At 42.6% G+C, this 19494-nt stretch overlaps 1 protein-coding gene across 1 annotated transcript; it reads left to right on the forward strand.

Moving 5' to 3' along the window:
- Nucleotides 1-10479: 10479 nt before the first annotated feature.
- Nucleotides 10480-18919, forward strand: LOC134295855 (zinc finger protein RFP-like). The gene is made up of 7 exons (XM_062969324.1): nucleotides 10480-10884; nucleotides 11838-11933; nucleotides 12412-12642; nucleotides 13721-13743; nucleotides 15463-15581; nucleotides 16418-16450; nucleotides 18386-18919. The coding sequence occupies exons 1-7, from the start codon at nucleotides 10480-10482 to the stop codon at nucleotides 18895-18897; spliced, it is 1419 nt and encodes a 472-aa protein (XP_062825394.1). The 3' UTR covers nucleotides 18898-18919.
- The last annotated feature ends 575 nt before the right edge of the window (nucleotides 18920-19494 follow it).

Here is a 19494-nt window from a genome sequence, read left to right on the forward strand (position 1 = left end):
CCGAAATGAAGTATCTTGCATTTATCCCTGTTGAACTTCATTTTGTTAGTTTCGGCCCATCTCTCTAGTCTGTCAAGTTCGTTTTGAATTCTGCTCCTTTCTTCTGGAGTGTTAGCTGTCTCTCCCAATTTGGTGTCATCTGCAAACTTGATGATCGTGCCTTCTAACCCTTCGTCTAAGTCATTAATAAAGATGTTGAACAGAACCGGGCCCAGGACGGAGCCCTGCGGCACTCCACTTGTCACTTCTTTCCATGATGAAGACGACACATTGGTGAGCACCCTTTGGGTTCGTTCGCTTAGCCAATTACAGATCCACCTAACCGTAGTTTTGTCTAGCCCACATTTTACTAGTTTGTTTGCCAGAAGGTCGTGGGGGACTTTGTCGAAGGCCTTACTGAAATCCAGGTAGGCTACATCCACAGCATTCCCTGTATCGACCCAACTCGTAACTCTATCGAAAAAAGAGATCAGATTAGTCTGGCATGACTTGTTTTTGCTAAATCCGTGTTGACTATTAGCAATGACCGCATTTGTTTCTAAGTGTTCGCAGACCACTTCCTTAATGATCTTTTCCAGAATCTTGCCTGGTATCGACGTGAGGCTGACCGGACAGTAATTGTTTGGGTCGTTCTTTTTTCCATTCTTGAAGCTACAAGCTACATTAAAAGCTAACAGCTAAAAACATGTCAAACATTAAAATAAATTTTAAAACCACGCAATCCAATATCATAGTCCAAGATCATTCCAGTTAACATTGCACCATTCCATATTCACATTATTGTGCTGAAGATTTTTATTCAAAAGCTTGGTCCTACATCCACGTCTTCAGTTTTTTTCCTGAAAGTCAGGAGGGAGGGGGCCAATCTGATTTCATTAGGGAGGGAGTTCCACAGGTGAAGGGCCACCACTGAGAAGGCCCTGTCTCCCATCCCAACCAGTTGCACCTGCGAAGAAAGCGAGACCAAGAGCAGGGCCTCCCCAGATGATCTTAACCTCCAAGATGGTTACAATCTCAGAGGTTAATCTGCCCCAGGGCTTGGAGAGCCCTATCTATTCCACCACCTTTTCAGATTTATTTAGTGGGAAGACAAGAAACAGACCTTTTTCATGGTTCATTCCCAGCCCTTGGAACTCCCTCCTCAGAGACGTAGATGGCCCTTGGAATCTCTTCCAGTTATGTGAGTCTATGATTCTATCTATGGCATGTGTCTCCATGTGTCACACTGCAGGATCCAAGTAGCAAAACGAAGACCACTCACAAGCAGAATACATGGAACTGGCTTTAATTGCTTTGACCTCTACAGCAAAAGAAAGACCCTACAAGCTGTTTCCCCAACCATCTCCTAGTTTTATATTCTTCCCCCCCCCCGCCCCTCTCTCTCCAGTTCTCAGACTTCCCACAAGAGCTAGTTGCGCCACAAGCTCTATAACAGGGGTCTCCACCGCCATCTGCTGGACTCAGAAAGTCAAGGTGAGATTTGTTTTGAGATTATTTTTATTATTTGGCACAAACAGTCTAATATACAATCAGAAAATATACATTCAAATATAATGACACGTGTCTAGATCTGTATTCAAATGACAACATGCACAAAATAAATATAACATTCTTTGCTGTTCACTCTAATTCAAAACATTTTCAAAGCAAAATCCACCAGCTACTTCTCCCCCTTCCCTATCTGATACAGGAGTCATGGAGAGAATTTATGATGTTCCCAGGACAACAGACATTGATTCATGACACAATGGGCAAATCAGAGGTCTTGAAGAATGGGAGAAGTAGGCACACATACTTTAAAAGCTAGGTCCAACGTGCACCCAAACTGCAAAGAAATGTTTTCAGGGGGAATATAACCATGTCTAACACAAACTGAATCTCTATGCCCTGATCTGCCTTCTAATTGCGGGAGTCCCCATAAGATGCCACATAACACCAATCTTACGGCAGCTGCACTGGTTACCAATTGAGCACCGGATCACTTTCAAAGTGATGGTGCTTACCTTCAAGGCCTTACATGGTCCAGGGCCGATGTACCTGAGGGACCGCCTCACCCCCTACAAACCCCAGAGATCCCTCCGTTCTGAGGACCAAGACCTGCTGGAAGTCCCCAGTTTTAAGACCTTGCGTCTAACTGCAACTAGACGCAGAGCCTTTTCAGTAGTGGCGCCATCTCTGTGGAACACCTTGCCACCTGAAGTTCGTGCCTTGCGGGACTTGTTGGCCTTCCGCAGGGCATGTAAGACACACCTGTTTCGGCAGGCTTTTGAGTTCTGTTGCTGATGTTTTAAAAGGTGCTTTTAGGATGTTTTAAAGATTTTTTTTTTTTAAATGATGTTTTTAAAATGTTTTTTAAATTGTTGATTTTAGCCGGTTCTTGTAAGCCGCTCCGAGCCCTAGGGGAGTGGCGGCATATAAGTTTGAAAAATAAATAAATAAATAAATAAATAATTGACCAGGATTATCTCTGTCTTATCTGGATTGCATTTCTCATCCAATCCATTATTGGTGAGAAGCACCAATTTCTTCAAAACAACCTCCTTAGATTGAGGTGGGGAAAAGTAGTAATGCTAGGTGTCATCTAATATTGATGGCACTGCACCCCAAAACTCCGTACAACCTTTCCCAGAGTTTTGTGTATCTATTAAATAACATTGGAGACAAAACAAAATCCTGAGGAACTTTCTAAGCTAATGGTCAAAACAGTAAACAGGAGTCTGGACTTACACTTAAAAAATGTACTGTCCTCCTGGGTGGCTAAGATAGCGACATCATTACTTTCTGATGGTTCAATGGACACAAACTTTATTTCATGCACAAAATTATTCTAAAGTATCTATAAAATTACCTTCAAGTGTTATGTATAAGATATATACAAAACATAAATAGATAAGTGGATACCATCTACAAGATAACTCATTATGCATATGCAAATATTCCAAAACCCACCCCAGCCCAACTTCCGATACAGTATATGCAACACTTCTTGTTCCAAGCCTTTCGGCTAAGGATCCTCAACCTGTTATCGAGACCGCGATTTATCAGGGATCTGCCCTGTGAGGGAGATCCGACCGCTCCTCCAATGAGAGAACGAACCTTGGCGAGCCGTTAGGGAAGCAGAAAATAACCCGGAATATAAATTTACCTGAAACCGAAAGGAAAAGACTCTGCCAAGTTGAAGGAAAAACTGCCAAGGCGTTTATTAAAGCAATTCAGCTGAAAAGGACATCCGCTGCGATAGATAGACATGCGAGATGTAACGATACATTGAAAATAAAGCCATTTTATACATTTCTAAGTTTGAAGTCTGCTTGAATCTCCCGCCCTGTCCCTCTGCCGAATCTGGCTTCTGATAGGTCGAGGGCGCCGCACTAGGCGGGAGCTTGGTTCTCTGCCCCACGCCTCGGCCAATGAGGAACAACCTTCGCCTCTGCCAGGGCCAATCAGGTTGGGGAAGGCAGGAGTCAGCTAGACAATGGGTTCTGGTGAATGAATCATTTGGAGTTATCTTATGCAAAGTGATTACCCAAGGCTAGCGCCTTCTAAGATAATCTTAAGATTATTGCTGTTTTTGAATAGGGTCATTTGGGATGTCCGGGATCCTTTACGCACGTACACAGTTCATGAACACCTGTGGTGTGGCGGAGATGTCAGTTAATATTGACAATATGGGATTATGGTGGCAGGACCAGCGGGAAGTCTTCCTTTGGCTCCCCAGGGGTCCAGGATGGGATTGTGATCAACATTACCATATGAGATTTTATCACCCCGGGGACTGCTCCGATCTAGGGGGGTCAATCTCTGGCTATGGGCCATGCAGATGCTACATAGATTAAATCTTTATGGTGACAGTTTACCTTCTTATATGTGTGAAGCCCAGAATCTAGGGTGAGGGAAGGCAGGAATTTCTGGGGTTAACTAGAGTTCAGACTATGCCTTCATTAATTAAAACATACTAGGGAATATAGAGAATCATATTTTATCCATTTCCACCCAAAATTACCGAAAAAAGTACTAAATATTAACATTTATAGCTTATTTTCCATTCCTGCGCTAATAGCGCAAAGCGGGAGGCTATTTAGGCAAGGAACGCAGTTTGACAATCAGCTGATGATCAGAGAAAAAATGGTCAAAAATGATCTCTGTTGGTTCTATTTTAAAGATTAGGCGATTTTAGTCATAAATATGAATTGGGGTGATTCTTGGTGCAAAATTGAGTGAGTTATGAATGAAAATGCATACTGGGGGTGGGCAATTCGGCAATTCAGCCATATCGCGTTTTGTCTAAGAACAAGGAGAGAATTCAGATTCCGTCCGGTTTGAGGGAAGGAAGAAAACCCAGGTTTTTCTGTAATATAACATATATAAAAGGGAAATATATGAGTCTGGGGGTCTTCCAGGGAACCCACACACCAAGTTACATCTGGCTAAACAGTTAATAAAGAATTGATTCCAATATTTCATAAACATATAAGCATACAATTCATGAAAAGTTCATAAGCAACTCAGATTGATTTCTGTCCTTGGGAGTCCAACAAGAGTATATGAATGAGGAATCCTGTTCATTCATAAAAATGAATGCACGAACCGAAAAAGTCCGCCTGGGAGTCTTTGCCATTTTGGGGATTGCAGCCGGTCCTTGAAGAAACTACATTCCTCTCCCAGGGAATGGCAGCCCCCTACCAGTAGCCCTGGGAGAAACTTGTGTCCCCGAAAAGGCATCCTGCCAGCCGCGGGAGCCGAGAAGCGGCGCGGGGCTACAAAGAGCAATTGGAACCGGCTTTTTGACAGTCAGCTGTTTCGAAGTTTTAGAATGGACCAATCCTGGTGCTGTTGGTTGTCACGGAACTAGGAGTCTTAAACAGTGTTAAATATAAAAGATAGGCACGCTTGGAATATTTTTGAGAAAGTTATGGGTCAAATTGTTCCGTCCCCTGTGTTACTCAAAGGCAGGGAAGAGCGCGGAAGGCTTCCCGCCAGGGTTGAAACAGTGGCTGGGTTAGTGGAAGAAAGGAGAGAGGTTTTCCATGCAGGAGTCAGAGAAAGGGATACAAAGTAACCACTGGAGAGAGTTTCAAGATAAAAGGGGATACTTTTATTGGGGGATTAGTTACAATGTTAGGGTTGGGGGGGGGGAGTGATAAAAGAAATCAATAATAATTCGTTGTGGTCCGCGCACTCTCCCGCTCCTTTGGTGATCCGGATCTGTGGAACTCCCCGCAGCAGGTCAGATGAATTTAAAAGCGGGGGTCTCCACTATCAAACCTAAACCTTGCTGTTTATGATGGAGCCTTAAGCCCCTTCTACACTGCCATATAATCCTGATTATCAAAGCAGATAATACACATTTTTCCTTTGAACTGGATTATATGAGTCTACACTGCCATATAATCCAGTTCAAAACAGATAATCTGGATTTTATATGGCAGTCTTGAAGGGGCCTTACTCATGCTCACTCAGAAGTTACATGGTTGACTTCGGTTGCTGAGTGCCTTCAAGCCGTTTCAGACTTAGGGCGATCCTAAGTCTAAAGTTTAGGATGAGGTAAGCAACCTTGGGGAGCCACATTTGGACCGTGGGCCTTAATTTGGGGACTGTACTAGAGGGTTGTTTGTTTTTTTTTTTACAGTGGAAAGGGAAACTCAAGCATAGTCAGACACACACTCTAAACTTTAAGAAAGCTGATTAGAGCAAACAGGTGAAAAAACAGGTGAGTGTGATCCCATGGTCAGGAAAATTAATGTGGACTCTTTAATGCTACTGTTAGTTAGACTGCCTCCTCTTCATTCTGTGACCAGAGCCCCCAGTGGTGTAGTGGATTAAAGCCTTGTGACTTGAAGGTTGGGTTGCTGACCTGAAGGCTGCCAGGTTCGAATCCCACCCGGGGAGAGTGCGGATGAGCTCCCTCTATCAGCTCCAGCTCCATGCGGGGACATAAGAGAAACCTCCCACAAGGATGGTAAAAACATCAAAACATCCAGGCGTCCCCTGGGCAACGTCCTTGCAGACAGCCAATTCTCTCACACCAGAAGCGACTTGCAGTTTCTCAGGTCGCTCCTGACACACACAAAAAAAATTCTGTGACCAGTGGGGAGCCACAGGAGTTCAACAACTTGGGAATAGAAGTAAATCAGGAGTTGATTTCCTGCGCCAGTGCCCTTCCACACAGCCATATAACCCAGAATATCAAGGCAGAAAATCCCACAGTATCTGCTTTTGAACTGGAATATATGGCAGAGTGGACTCAGATAACCAAGTTCAAAACAGACATTTTGGGATTTTCTATCTTGATATTCTGGGTTATGTAGCTGTGGGGAAGGGCCCCCTCTGGGTCACTGGGTCAGATACATTGGCTGCCCCAGTTCTATAATTTTTTTGTTGATTTCTTCTTGTAAATTTCCCTCCAGTTGGGGCAAATGTCTCAGAGGGTTGCTTGAGGTTGTGAACAATAATTTTGCATGCAGTCGGACTGGAGTTTAGATCACAAAACTCCCAGATCTTCCATTTCAGCTCTGGAGGAAAAGCCACCGGCTTCTCAAATGTTACCTTCTTCTTACACCTAGTGGAGTAAAACCCACAATATTTTTAGCTGTGGTTTCTTGGATACTTTCATTCTCTGCCCTAGAGAATCAAAAGATCATAGTTTTCACCAATTTTTCAGCCAATTCGCTAATGGAGATTATTGGGGTCCACTTACCTCTGCAGAAGGCTACTCACATCCTAGAGCAGAGAAGAGAAAAAGGAGTATCATTGCTGACATATCTGATTCTTTGGTGAGGAAGCCATCTATCCCTCTCAAAGGGCGCTTCTGTAAATTCAAAATATGGAATAGTGCAAGTACCCTTAAGGATAAAGAACAACAGAGAAGAAAGAGGTGGTTCCCTGGAGTGTTCTCCCTCTGACTTCACTGACATATCCATTCCTCATTTACTAACTGATGCTCTCAGGTTTGGATTCCTTTCTGACATTTCCTTCTCAGACTCTTTTCTGAGTGGTTTTTTTTTTTACACAGCCTTTATTGGCATGCAACAATATCACAACACAGGTATATACTAGGCTTGAGCAAATTTTTCGTTAGTTCGTTAAATTCGTTAAAAATTCGTTTCGCAAGTACTTTTGAATTGACATTTGAAACATCTGCTCACTGCCTTACAAATATTACAAATTTGAATCAAAAAAGTACCTTTTTTCGTTTGTTTCTGATGTCTTCGGATGTAGCTGTAGCCCCTCTGAGAGGAGAAGCCATGTTGGCATGCCTCTCAGCCAATCAGAGCGGAAGAGAGAGAGGGGGAGAGGCATGGCCATCGATCTGCTAGCATTTTTAAAAAACGTTGCTTTCATAATAGCTTTCAAAATGCAGGAGAACGAAGCCTCTGAATTTTGACCATTCTTTTAAGTGGAAATGAAGCAAGTCGCCATTATGAGCCAAAAACTCCATTTCCCAGAAGCCTTAGCAAGCCAATCAAAGTGGAAGGAAGAAGGACAGGGAGGCGTAGCCATCGATCTGCTAACATTTTTAAAAAACGTTGCTTCAAAAATCCCCAAAAATCAGTGGATGGGTCAAACATTGTCATAGCATTAACTGTCATAGCATTAATACAAACTCTCAAGCAACCAGAGACGACTCTCAGTTATCCGACATCGACCACTCCCCTCGGGTGCCGGTTAAATGAGAGTCAACTGTCATAGCATCAACCACTCCCCTCGGGTGCCGGTTAAATGAGAGTCGACTGTCATAGCATTAATACATACTCTCAAGCAACCAGAGATGACTCTCGGTTATCCGACATTGACCGCTCTCCATGGGTGCCGGTTAAATGAGAGTCGACTGTCATAGCATTAATACAAACTCTCAAACAACCAGAGATGACTCTCAGGAAATAGCACTTTCAAACCAGGAACTGATTTCCTTATTCAGAGGCTGATAGCCATCTGTCAGGAATGATTTGATGGTGTACTATGATTTCTGTTCCTGGGTGATAAATGTCATTTCCTAATTGGTTCTGTCATAGAAACATGGCAAAATCTATGACACTGCCTGAACTTTGTGCAAGCGACATGGATGGAACATATTAAGGTTTGGTCCACCAATTTAACAAAGTTTCAGCCACAAAAACAAAGTTTCTCAAGTAGAACAATGGCTTTCACAGTAAAGACAACCCAATGAAACAGGAAATAAGGCTTTCAAACCAGGAACAGATTTCTGCAATTATTAAAAAATGGTTTATTATAAAAGCTATGAAAATTCGCCAAAAATCAGAGGATAAGGGAAACGTTCCGAATTTTGGTGAGACATCAGTGTTAAATGTGTTCTACCACTGTACCAAGTTTGAAGAAGATCGCTCAAAAAATGAGGGCGGGAGAGTCCTGTAAAGTCTCCCCTCGTGCTAGTGCGCATGCCGCGATTAACGAATTACTTTTGAAACTAACGAATTTTCGTTAAATTTCGAAAATTTTTGAGGGCAAAATTCGGAAATGACATCAGAAACGAAACGCTAGCGCCCCCTACTTTTGAAACGAGTTTAGAATCAATTTTTTCATGGATCGCTCAAGCCTAGTATATACAATAAGAGGAAGTCACAGATAAAAGGAAAACATACAGTAGAGTCTCCCTAATCCAAGCTTCACTTATCCAGTGTTCTGCATTATCCAAGGCAGTCTGCCTTTTAGTAGTCATTGTTTTTGTAGTAAATGTTGCAATGTCTTGGTGCTAAATTTGTAAATACAGTAATTACACATAACATTACTGTGTGTTGAACTGCTTGTTTTGGTGTTTAATTTGTAAAATCATAATGTAATTTTATGTTTAATAGGCTTTTTTCTTAATCCCTCTTTATTATCCAACATTTTTGCTTATCCAAGGTTCTGCCCGCCCGTTTCTCCTGGATAAGTGAGACTCTACTGTACTTAAAAGTTACTAATCTCAAGGATAAAATGTGCAACAGTCTCACAAAAGGATAGTCACAATGTGCAGAGTTAGCAATCCAGAAGCAGTTCTCCACAGGTTTGTATTCGAACATCTAGTAATGGTGCTGTACTAGCACACTCCTTTTTTCTTTTTTCTTTTTTTGTGTTCTCTGGCACTGCAGACTAATTCAACCAGAGAAATCAGCCATAGCAGAGCATTTGATGAACCAGCCTGGACACAGAATACTATTTGAGAACACAAAAATGCTGGACCATTCTAACAACTATCATGTCAGACTGCACAGAGAAGCCATTGAAATCCACAAGCATGTGGACAACTTCAACAGAAAGGAAGAAACCATGAAAATGAACAAAATCTGGCTACCAGTATTAAAAAACTCAAAAATCAGAACAGTAAATAAAAAGCAATACTCTGAAAACAGAGGATTTCCAGACATGAATCAACCAAGGGCAGTTAACGACTCTAAACAAAGGATGCCCCAGAGGCAGGAAGAAGACAGCAGATAAGCTTTTCAATGCTAATTAAAGTGATTAACTACACAACATTCACACTGACCTCTCTCACCCTAGACTTTCCACAGATATATATTAACCTCTTTGCTTAGTTTTCTCCATACCTCACAACCTCTGAGGATGCCTGCCATAGATGTGGGCGAAACGTCAGGAGAGAATGCTTCTGGAACATGGCCACACAGCCCGAAAGACATACAACAACCCCAAGGTTAGAATTGTTAAAGGAAACCCTCATTTCAGGTACTTGAACAAAGGTGCTTAAGAACTGTATGGAGGAGGAGGAGGAATGAAATGGGGAAACAGGAGGAACTGAGTGCAGAAGAAAGAAGGGAAGGAAATGTATTTATTGCCCACTGAAAAGGTGAAACACTTTGGAAAGATCTCCTGGAATAGTGGACCATAGGGATGGTGTCACTCCGTGCTCTAATTCTTAATGTCTGAGGAGTCAGGAGCTCCTCAGGCTCTTCTGCTTCTGTCTTCAGAAAAATGAGAAAGGAGCAAGTGGCTTAAGCTTTGCAGATTGTTAGGCTATGTCTCCTATCAGCCTCACTCAGCACACTCAGTGATAAAGAGTGATATGAGATTCAGTCCAACAAGATCTGTAAAGGCCTCAACTCATCTACCCCTGCACTTGGCTCTTTGTGACAATGGTTAGCTATGTAGAGAAACTGGAATACTACTGATTGTGAAAGTGCGTTTATTGGCCACGTTATCCAAATGCCCAATCACCATCTCCCAAAGCATTACTGTACTTTATTCTCAGCTCATGAATAGAAAATAGAATGATGGTGGACAGCAAAAGAGATTTAAAGATGGGCTTAAAGCTAACCTTTAAAAATGTGGAATAAACACCAAGAACTGGGAAACCCTAGCCCGCAAATGTTAAAACTGGAGATCAGCTAACCTTGCTGTGGATTTTAAAGAGGCAGGCACAGAGAGTGAAATATCCGGAGTCAGTTTCAGGACAGGAAATGCCCAGTTCATTGAAAGTGAAACTAGCTGAGCTGCTGTCTTGCTGTTTCTTACCAGGACGAAGCCATGGCTGTTGCTCAGGATCTCTGCGCTGAACTGACTTGTCCCATTTGCCTGGACTATTTTGAGGACCCCGTCATCTTGGCCGAATGTGGGCACAATTTCTGCCGGTTCTGCCTGACCCAATACTGTGGAAAAAGAGAGAGAAAAGCTGCCTGTCCCCAGTGCAGAAAATGTTTTCAAATGGAGAGCCTTATTCCAAACCGACAGCTAAGGAACTTGGTGGAGATTGCTAAGAAATCGCAAGAGAGAGGGAAGGGAGAAGGGGATCACCTCTGCAAGAAGCACCAGGAGCCCCTGAAGCTGTTCTGCAAAGAGGATGAAATCCTCATCTGTGTGGTGTGTGACAGAGGCAAGGCGCACAAGGCCCACGAGGTCGTTCCTCTGGAAGAGGCTCCCCACGACTACAAGGTCAGAACAAAGGCACTGAAAAGCCTCATGGCTTTTCCAGGTGTGCATCTACACCAGACATGGGCAAACTTTGGCCCTACAGATGTTTTGGACTTCCACAATTCCTTACAGCAGGTAGGCTGTTAGGAATTGTGGGAGTTGAAATCCAAAAACCCCAGAGGGCTGAAGTTTGCCCATGCCTGATCTACACTGTGGATATAATGCACTTTGACCCCACTTGAATTGCCATGGCTCAATACTATGGAATCCTGAGAGCTGTCCTTTGGTGAGGCTCAGCACTCTTTGGCAGAGAAACTTGAATATCCTGTAGAATTATAACTCTCACGATTCCATAGCATTAAAACATGAGAGTTCAAGTGGGGTCAAACTGCATCAATTAATTTCCTCTTGGCCATGCAAATCATTTTGGACTCCAGAATTGGTTCAAAGCACCACACCTTGCTGGCTTGCATGCTGCACTTCAATATGTTGCTTAATTGTTCTATTGTTTTAAAATTGTCAGCTTTTTAATTTTTTTTTAATTTCCCTGTAATTGTTGATATGGGAGAGGGAAGTGTATAAAGATTTCAATAAATAAATAGGTCCATAACTGCGTAAAGTGAAAGGGTCCCAGCCTATTCAACATAATGCTGAAAATCATGTATTTACTGTAGATGGGCAACTTCAGGTGGAAGTTCACTAAAGCTCTTCGAGAAAACATTTCCATCAAATCTGCAAAAGTCAGACCCACAAACGTAGCGGGCTGACTGCATATAAATAGAGACGTCAGATCTCCCATGTCCAGTTTTTAGTTGGGTTCCCTCTGATATTTCTTTTATTAAATAATAAATAATTCTATTAACTCAATATCATAATCTTGGGTTTGACAATGTGAGCCTTGCTGCTCCTTACACCATTTGATTACTCTTGTTGTTTTTTAACCTACCAAACTGAAGTTTCTATTTTGTCCTCAGGAAAAGATTACAAGTTATCTCATGAGTCTGAAGAAATTGCAAGAGGAAATGGGTGCATTTAAGACACAGACAGAAACAGAAAGCGAAGACCTGCTTGTAAGTGGTCTTAGGAACTGAAACTGATGCTGACCCCAAGACACCACCCTATGCTCTGTAACAAGTGAAGGGTCATGTTCTGAACAAATGCAGTTGGCTCGGGTTGCATTCCTGAGCTCTTTGGGACTACATCCAAGGGACTCTTACCAGGTGGGAGGTGGAACATGCACTCTTAATGCTGTAATGTTTTTTTTGGCTATCTCATTCTTGATTAGTGGGCAGAGCAATGAGTCTTTCCTAATTTCTTATCATATTAATTCAGAAACCTATGACATCTGCAGTCTATCCATCTTCTAGGCTACTTTATTGCTGGCACGTCTTCTGTAACTAAGGTGAATTGCACACTAAAGTCGATTGTATTGCGAGTCCTCTCCGTCTCACTGTTCAATAGTGAAAATAAGACCTTGATAGAATTGGCAGCCCTGCTAGCCAGAAAATATTGACCTCTTTGTTTTACCTTTAAATCTATTTATTGCAGAAGCAAACAAAGGCAGGTAGAGAAAAGACTGTGGCTGCATTCAAACAGCTGCACCAGTTTTTGGAAGAACAAGAGAAGCTCCTGCTTTCTCAGATGGAAGAGGTGGAGGAGGAGATTGAAAGCAAAAGGGAGGAGCATATGGCCAACCTGTCAGAGGAGCTCTCTAGTCTTGAAAATATCATCAGGGAGATGGAGTTGAAGTGTCTTCAGCCAGCAAGTGAATTTCTGCAGGTAAGAGGAAAGGTGACTTAAAACTTTGTGTGCCTCTGTCATCTATACAAGGTGTGTCACGGATAGGTCTGTTAACGAGATGGAGCACTGAAATGGAATTCCATGATGTATTGTGGACTGAATTATTCATTTGATCTAATTGTGCAGTGCCATATTTGAGGCACTTTTTTTTTTACCCAGAACCAGGATAAAGGAGAATCTTTTGAATTGGGTTTTCCCTATCATTGCTATGGTTGAGTGCACATTTAGCACAAACGTCATCTGGCCACCCCCCTTTTAACCCATTCTCTCCCGAATGACAGGTACTGTGTGGAAACGCATAAATAAGAAACAGTCTGACATGCAGCTTTGTTGCCTCAGTCACGGTTATAAAAGTATATCTCTTTGAGAAAGATTAACTCTATTCTTTTTCAGCAAAACATTTTGCTGAAGAGGAATAGAATTACTGTTTTACATATTCCATAATAGGGGTCCTTTTCCCTTCATTGAAGTGTCTGCGTGTTTGCATTTACCTTCCTACTACATTTAATCTTGCATATATTACCATCTGGTTTTACAAATGCATCTCTGAAGAGGTACTTTGACCAAAAACCAATCGAGAAACTTTTCTTGAGTGAAGAAAAAACACAGTTTTATTACAGCTAGGATCAGGAGTCAAGTATGCCTGATAAATTATTCCCGAACCCTTTGTGACGAAGCTACAGACAGTTTATACTTTTTAAAGTTTCACTTTTCTTAGATAAGAAACACAGACATGATTGTAACATGGGCAGACTTTTCCATATCTGGGAGACAAATAAATTTGAACATATGACAGATACATGACATTCTAAACATCATTCCAAACACATTGATAAAACAAAACAAAAAAACCCTTTGCTAATAGCTCCATTATTTCCATCTCTTTCAGTTTTTGAGTGTTTACAGGTGGAGGGCTCTTACCATATTCCAGTGGTTGCAATTTTGTTTTGTGTTTCATTCCCCGATGATCAGCTATGCTTGAGCAGTATATCATTATGTTTCATAAACACTGTAACCAAATCAACAACAGAAATTGTCTCTTTTTCTCTCTCCCTAGGATATTAAAAGCACACTGCAGAGGTAAGCAGATCCCATTTGTTTCTCTTCATGGGTCACATTGTGTCAAGTGACGGGCAGATAACAGGCAAAGAATGCAACAATATTCCCCTGGTGAAATGCTCAAGAGGTTCTTCCTAATATTTAAATGGAATTTCTTTTCCTGCAGTTTGACCCCATTGCTTTGGCTTTTCTTGCCATCAAGGGTCCTAATCTGGGGATGGAGGTGTGCACTGCCGACCAGTTCTGGATGGGGTTACACTCCCCCTGAAAGACAGTGTCCACAGCTTGGGAGGGATCCTGGATCCATCTCTCCAAATGTCAACCCAGGTAGATGTGACGGTCAGGAGTGCATACTATCAGCTTTGGCTTGTATGCCAGCTGCGCCCCTTCTAGATGGTATTGACATGAAGATGGTAGTGCATATGCTGGTAACCTCAAGGTTGGACTCTTGCAGTGCGCCTTTGGCCTACCTTTGTACCATGTTCGGAAATTCCAGTTGGTTCAAAATACGGCAACCAGGTTGGTTCATCCAGGCATGAACATATCACACTAATAACAACAACAAAACAACAATAACAACAACTTTATTCTTATATCTCACCACCATCTCCCTGAAGAGACTCAGGGCGGCTTTCAGATGGCACAAGGTGCCTAAAAACAAACATAAAAGTGAACACAATATAAAATACAATAAAATAAAACACATGCAAGATATAAAACATCAATTCAGACTCAAGCTGCAATCCTCTAACCATGACGGTAAATTTCTGGCAGTATGGTAGGGCTGTAAACGTTGGAATAAAGTAAGCGCCAGCTGCAGTAATGGAGAGAGGGCATGGTATAAAGTACAAGATCTGCAATTAGTGCGTAGGACAACTAGGGGCTAAATGTTCTCAAAGGCTTGATTGAAGAGCCACGTCTTCAAGTCCCTACGAAAGAGGACAGTGTTTGGGTCCAGGTTACCTACAGGATCACCTTCTCCCTTATAATCTGCCTCGAACACTGAGGCCCTCTGGGAGTGTCTGCTCCTGTCAGTTAGAACTGACTGGCAATTGTCACCAAGAGGATCTTTTCATCAGCCACCCCACGACACTGGAACGACCTGCCAGTGGAGCTTCGACAGCTAAATAAGCTGTCGGAATTTAAGACACAAGTGAAGACTTGTCTCTTCTGGCAGGCCTACCTAGACAGTTTTAATAATGAATTTTAAACTTCAAATCTATGTCTAATTTTTGTTTTGTGTGCTTTAATATGCATTGTATATAAATGTTTTAACATATGTATTTTACAGAGTGTTTTTAAATGATTATTGTGTTTAGATTGTGTGTTTTAACAATGTTGTAACCTGCCTCAAACTATGAGGAGAGGCGGGTAAAATTATTATATAATAATTATTATAAAAATAATACCTAGCTCAAAAAGGTTGGTAGCTCATGTGGTCTCACATCAGGGCAATGATTTTGTTTCTAAGATAAAGCATCTTCTGTACTGCCATATACTCCAGTTCAAAACAGATAATCAGGATTTTATATGGCAGTGTAGAAGGGCCCTAAGAAGTTATGGTATATTGAATCATCATGCTCAAGATTTCCATAATTCTTGCAGGTGATGGAGTGGAAGTAAAAAAATTCCAAAATAATGACATTACATAAAATATAAGGTTTCACTGGCCATTACTGGAAAGATAACAGAATATAAGTTAGCTGTTCAGAGTGGTGAGTTAACATCCCTTCCTTTAAGATGTGAAGCAAGAAAGGAGTTCAAGAAACCTGATGTTTGTCCTCTTGAGCTGAAGTGGAAGATCTGGGACTATGGAGATATACTTCTGTTTCTGGAAGGTGCCATGAAGCAAGTCAGAGGTAAAGAAAATCCCTTCAAGAATAAGGAACCTGTGGACATTTAAGTGTTTTTTTAAAGAAATACTTTCATTTCTCTCTGAGGGCGGCTCAGAACAGCAGCATTGTGCCCATGTGTATTCTTATGTGACAGTTTCGACTGCTCCCCTTCCTCTACCTTTACTCCTGTAGAAAGACATGTACAACCTCTGTGCCAATTCCTGATTTTCTGCTTCCAGTTTGCTCCCTATCTCTCACTGTCCTTGTTTCTTCCTTGCTTTTTTTCTTTGAGTGCTTAGAATGACTGACCAAATATTTACTCAGAAATCTCAGTGATATTACAACTCTTAAACACTGTAAAAACTGTGTTGCTGTGAGTTTTTCGGGTTCTCACAGCAACCCAGTGATTCCAGCCATGAAAGTGTGTTTCTACAACAACACACTGTAGAAACTGTTTTGGCTACAGAAGGAGTTAGCTTTGTGGATGGACTAATCAACACAGCATATTTGGATAGTTGCAGCCTTTGTATTTCTCCAACAGCGTCTTATCTTTTCATTCTTATCTTTGAGCTTTAGGATTGCCTGCCCTCTATCTTACGGTGCTAGTTTCAGCTATGCTTGAAAAAACAGCCTTTTGTTTTCAGATTCCAAGAGCAGCCATAGTTAGGAATGTTGAAAAACTTCACATTAGAATTCACATAAACAAATCTGCATACTTGCAAGGATAGAGCAGTTTGGAGATTTCAGCTAAAACATGCAGATAATCATTATGTTGTTATACCTATGCAGTCATTTTGAACACAGGATTTGTTAACACCTAACAATGTGGCATATTACCTTTTTTCCTCTTCCTTCCACAGATGAGCTAATACCTGGATTTAAACTACAGAAAGGTAAAATTTAGAAACATAAATTCTCAGAAAGGAAGAGGGCTTCCCAGAGAGTTGCTTGTTGGTTTTTCACTAGAGGTCCCCAGTTCTGCTTGTGTTTCCATTTAGAGTACAGAAAACAAACCATTTCCATCAATGGAGGCATACTGATGGGATTGTACTTTGACATAGCCAAGACCCAAAGTTTCTTGGATTCCCTGTATTTATTACTAAATGTACATGTCTTGCTTACCTGAAAATGTGCTACTTCAAGTGGTCATCTATGAACTCTCACAGCTCCATCTGTCCTCTCCTCACTGTGTCTTGCTCTCCTTTGCTCTTTGTCTGCTGCACTGGCATCTAGGAAATAGGGAATTGGGCAGGAACCATGCTGGTCATGGGTTCAGAAGATGGGAGGTACCATATTGCCTACCCATGACTGGCATGGCTCCTGCTCAAATTCTTCAGTTTCCTTGATTCCAAGGCACACGAAGAGTGGGACCCTGCAAGGTGGGGATGAGCTATTTGTATGGGTTCACAGATGACCAGGCACAAGCCACAGTCATAGGAAAGCAACCTGTTCTTCCCTCTCCTTCAACATCCACTAGTTAAAAAGCACATCTGCAGCCTAACAAAATCCCTGGAACAAAAAACACCAGGTTTTGCCTTTGTGTGGAACCCTGCCCTCCCATTCCCCTGACCAATGCAAAATTATGTCACATTTGAAGAAATAAGGGATGAGATAGTGATGAAGCAGTTTTTCCCTCATGCATTTCTTGTATGTGCAAAGAGCACAAGCACCGCAGGTATCGAGGTAAAAGGGATAAATGAGGAATGCAGTTCCTATCTCTTACAAAAGCACTGGAGAACTATCTTACGGGCTCATGCCAAACCTACTATTTTATTTCCAAACATCTTTATTTATTCAAATATTTCTATCCCAACCTATTTTTTGAGATATGGCATCACGCATCCAACCATCTCAGGATACGATGCAAGCAATATTATAAAACTATAACTATTTTATACATCTTTTAGATTTAAAAACTAATTACATAAAATAATTTAGATTTATAGAATAATTTATGAACAATTGAACACTGGTTGAGATCCTGCATAGGACACATGGAAGCCTAAATATCCCAAAGGCATCACATTTCACTTGACGTTAGAAGCTAAGCAGGGCCATCAAGCCACCAATGAATCTCATGAGAAGGAACTGGAAAAACTACCTCTGCAGAGCAAGGGGTAAAGAGGGCCCTGCCCTTAGAAAGATAAAACTATCTGCTCCCACATTAAAGGATTCCTGTGGGAGGCTGGAAGAGCACCAGGCATTTGATGACAAACAGCTGGGTAATTGGGAGGATTGTGGGATCCTTAAACACTGTTCATGTTTCATTAACCTGTAGGCCGGAACATTAAATGTTAAAGGCATCTTGACTAGGGGCACTTCAATGAAATATCTCACAGTCAAATAGCTGACAAGCTAAGAATGAATGGGAGGAAGAAAAAGTCAGGAAAGGGGAAAACTGAACACGGTGTACAGCAAATTTATGGTGCCCGGCTGGATGGAGGAAAGTGATGCTTAATGAGTGAAACAGAAGTGCGCTCAAAGGGGAGTGCCAGTCTGGGCCCATCCACACCTCACAGTTATAGTGCTATGGTTCTGCTTTTACTGCTGTGGCAACATTCTGCAGAATTTTGGAATTTGCCTTTGAGATAGAGGTATTTTGAAGTATCAGTCGGAGAGCCTCCACAAACTGCATGTATGGTATAAGCAAGTCTGGGTCCCATTTGGGAGCAAATCAGGACATAAATCAAAGACAATTAACTGCAATGCATAAAAGTCCTATTGATTAGAGAATAAGACTAATAGATGAGTATAAAGTGCTTTAGTAATTCACCTAGCTGGTGATTCTCTTTTATCTTTTCCTCCTCTTCTCTCCCCATTCCCAACAGCAAATGTAACTCTGGATCCAGACACAGCTCATCGCTACCTTATCCTGTCTGAGGATCATAAAAGTGTAACATATGGAAACACATTTCAAAACCTGCCAGACAACTTGAGGAGGTTCAACAAAGCGACTTCTGTCCTGGGATGTGATGGATTTACATCAGGCAAACATTTCTGGGAAATCTGTGTGGGAGAGGAGGACCAGTGGCTGGCAGGGGTTGCCAGAAAGTCTATGGAGAGAAAGGGTGACATTGTCTATGGGCCTGAAGGGGGAATCTGGGCTATAGGGAAGTGGAGTGGTGCATATAGAGTTACAAGCAGTACTCAGTCCGTGTCTGTAAACAGCGAGCTCAAAAGAATCCGAGTGTCTCTGAACTATGCTGGAGGTCAAGTGGCCTTTTATGATGCTGATACAGGAGCCCATCTCTATTCATTCTCTGGGGCTTCATTCACAGGAGAGACACTTCTTCCTTTTTTTAATGTGAATCACAAAGGGCATCTGGTAATTTCTCCTTAAGGCAGCAAAAGAAGTTGACTTCATATGCGTAGACCTCGGCGGGAAGGCCCAGGCAGCCTGGCTGGGTCTTCCCGCCGTGTCCTGGATGGACCTTCCCGCCGCCATGGTCTGGCTGAGCCAGGCCGTGGCGGGTAGGCCCATCCAGGCTGGCTGGGCCAGGCCGCACGGTGCGTGAGGTGGGGCCAGACTTGGCCCCACCTCCCGCTTCCTGGCCCTGCCTCCTGTGATGCGTGCCCTGGCCCAGCCAGCTTGGCTGGGCCTTCCGCGCCGCACTCCCTGGCCCCGCCTCCCAAGCTGAGCGGGAGGCGGGCCAGGGCGAATGGGCCAGGGTGGGAAGGCCCAGGCCCGAAGGAGAAGGAGGCAGGGGGTGGCGCCGTCCTCCTGGGAGCTCGACTGCACCCCCGGGAGGAAGGCACCACAGGCAAATGCTTCCCTCTCCTGGCGGTTGGACCTCCTCTGTGTGGAACCCTTCTTCATTCACACATTCGTTTCTGACTCTTCGTGACCTCATGGACCAGTCCACGCCAGAGCCTCCTGTTGGCTGTCGCCACCCCCAGTTCCTTCAAGTTCATGCCAATCACTTCAAGGATACCGTCC

Source organism: Anolis carolinensis, chromosome 2 (assembly GCF_035594765.1).
Source record: "Anolis carolinensis isolate JA03-04 chromosome 2, rAnoCar3.1.pri, whole genome shotgun sequence".
Lineage (NCBI taxonomy): Eukaryota > Metazoa > Chordata > Lepidosauria > Squamata > Dactyloidae > Anolis > Anolis carolinensis.

Coding starts and splice junctions, on each gene's coding strand:
- LOC134295855 (XM_062969324.1), top strand. CDS start 10,480: ATGGCTGTTGCTCAGGATCTCTGCGCTGAACTGACTTGTCCCATTTGC. Junction 11,934..12,411: donor CAGAAAGCGAAGACCTGCTT/GTAAGTGGTCTT, acceptor TATTTATTGCAG/AAGCAAACAAAGGCAGGTAG. Junction 15,582..16,417: donor TGCCATGAAGCAAGTCAGAG/GTAAAGAAAATC, acceptor TTCCTTCCACAG/ATGAGCTAATACCTGGATTT.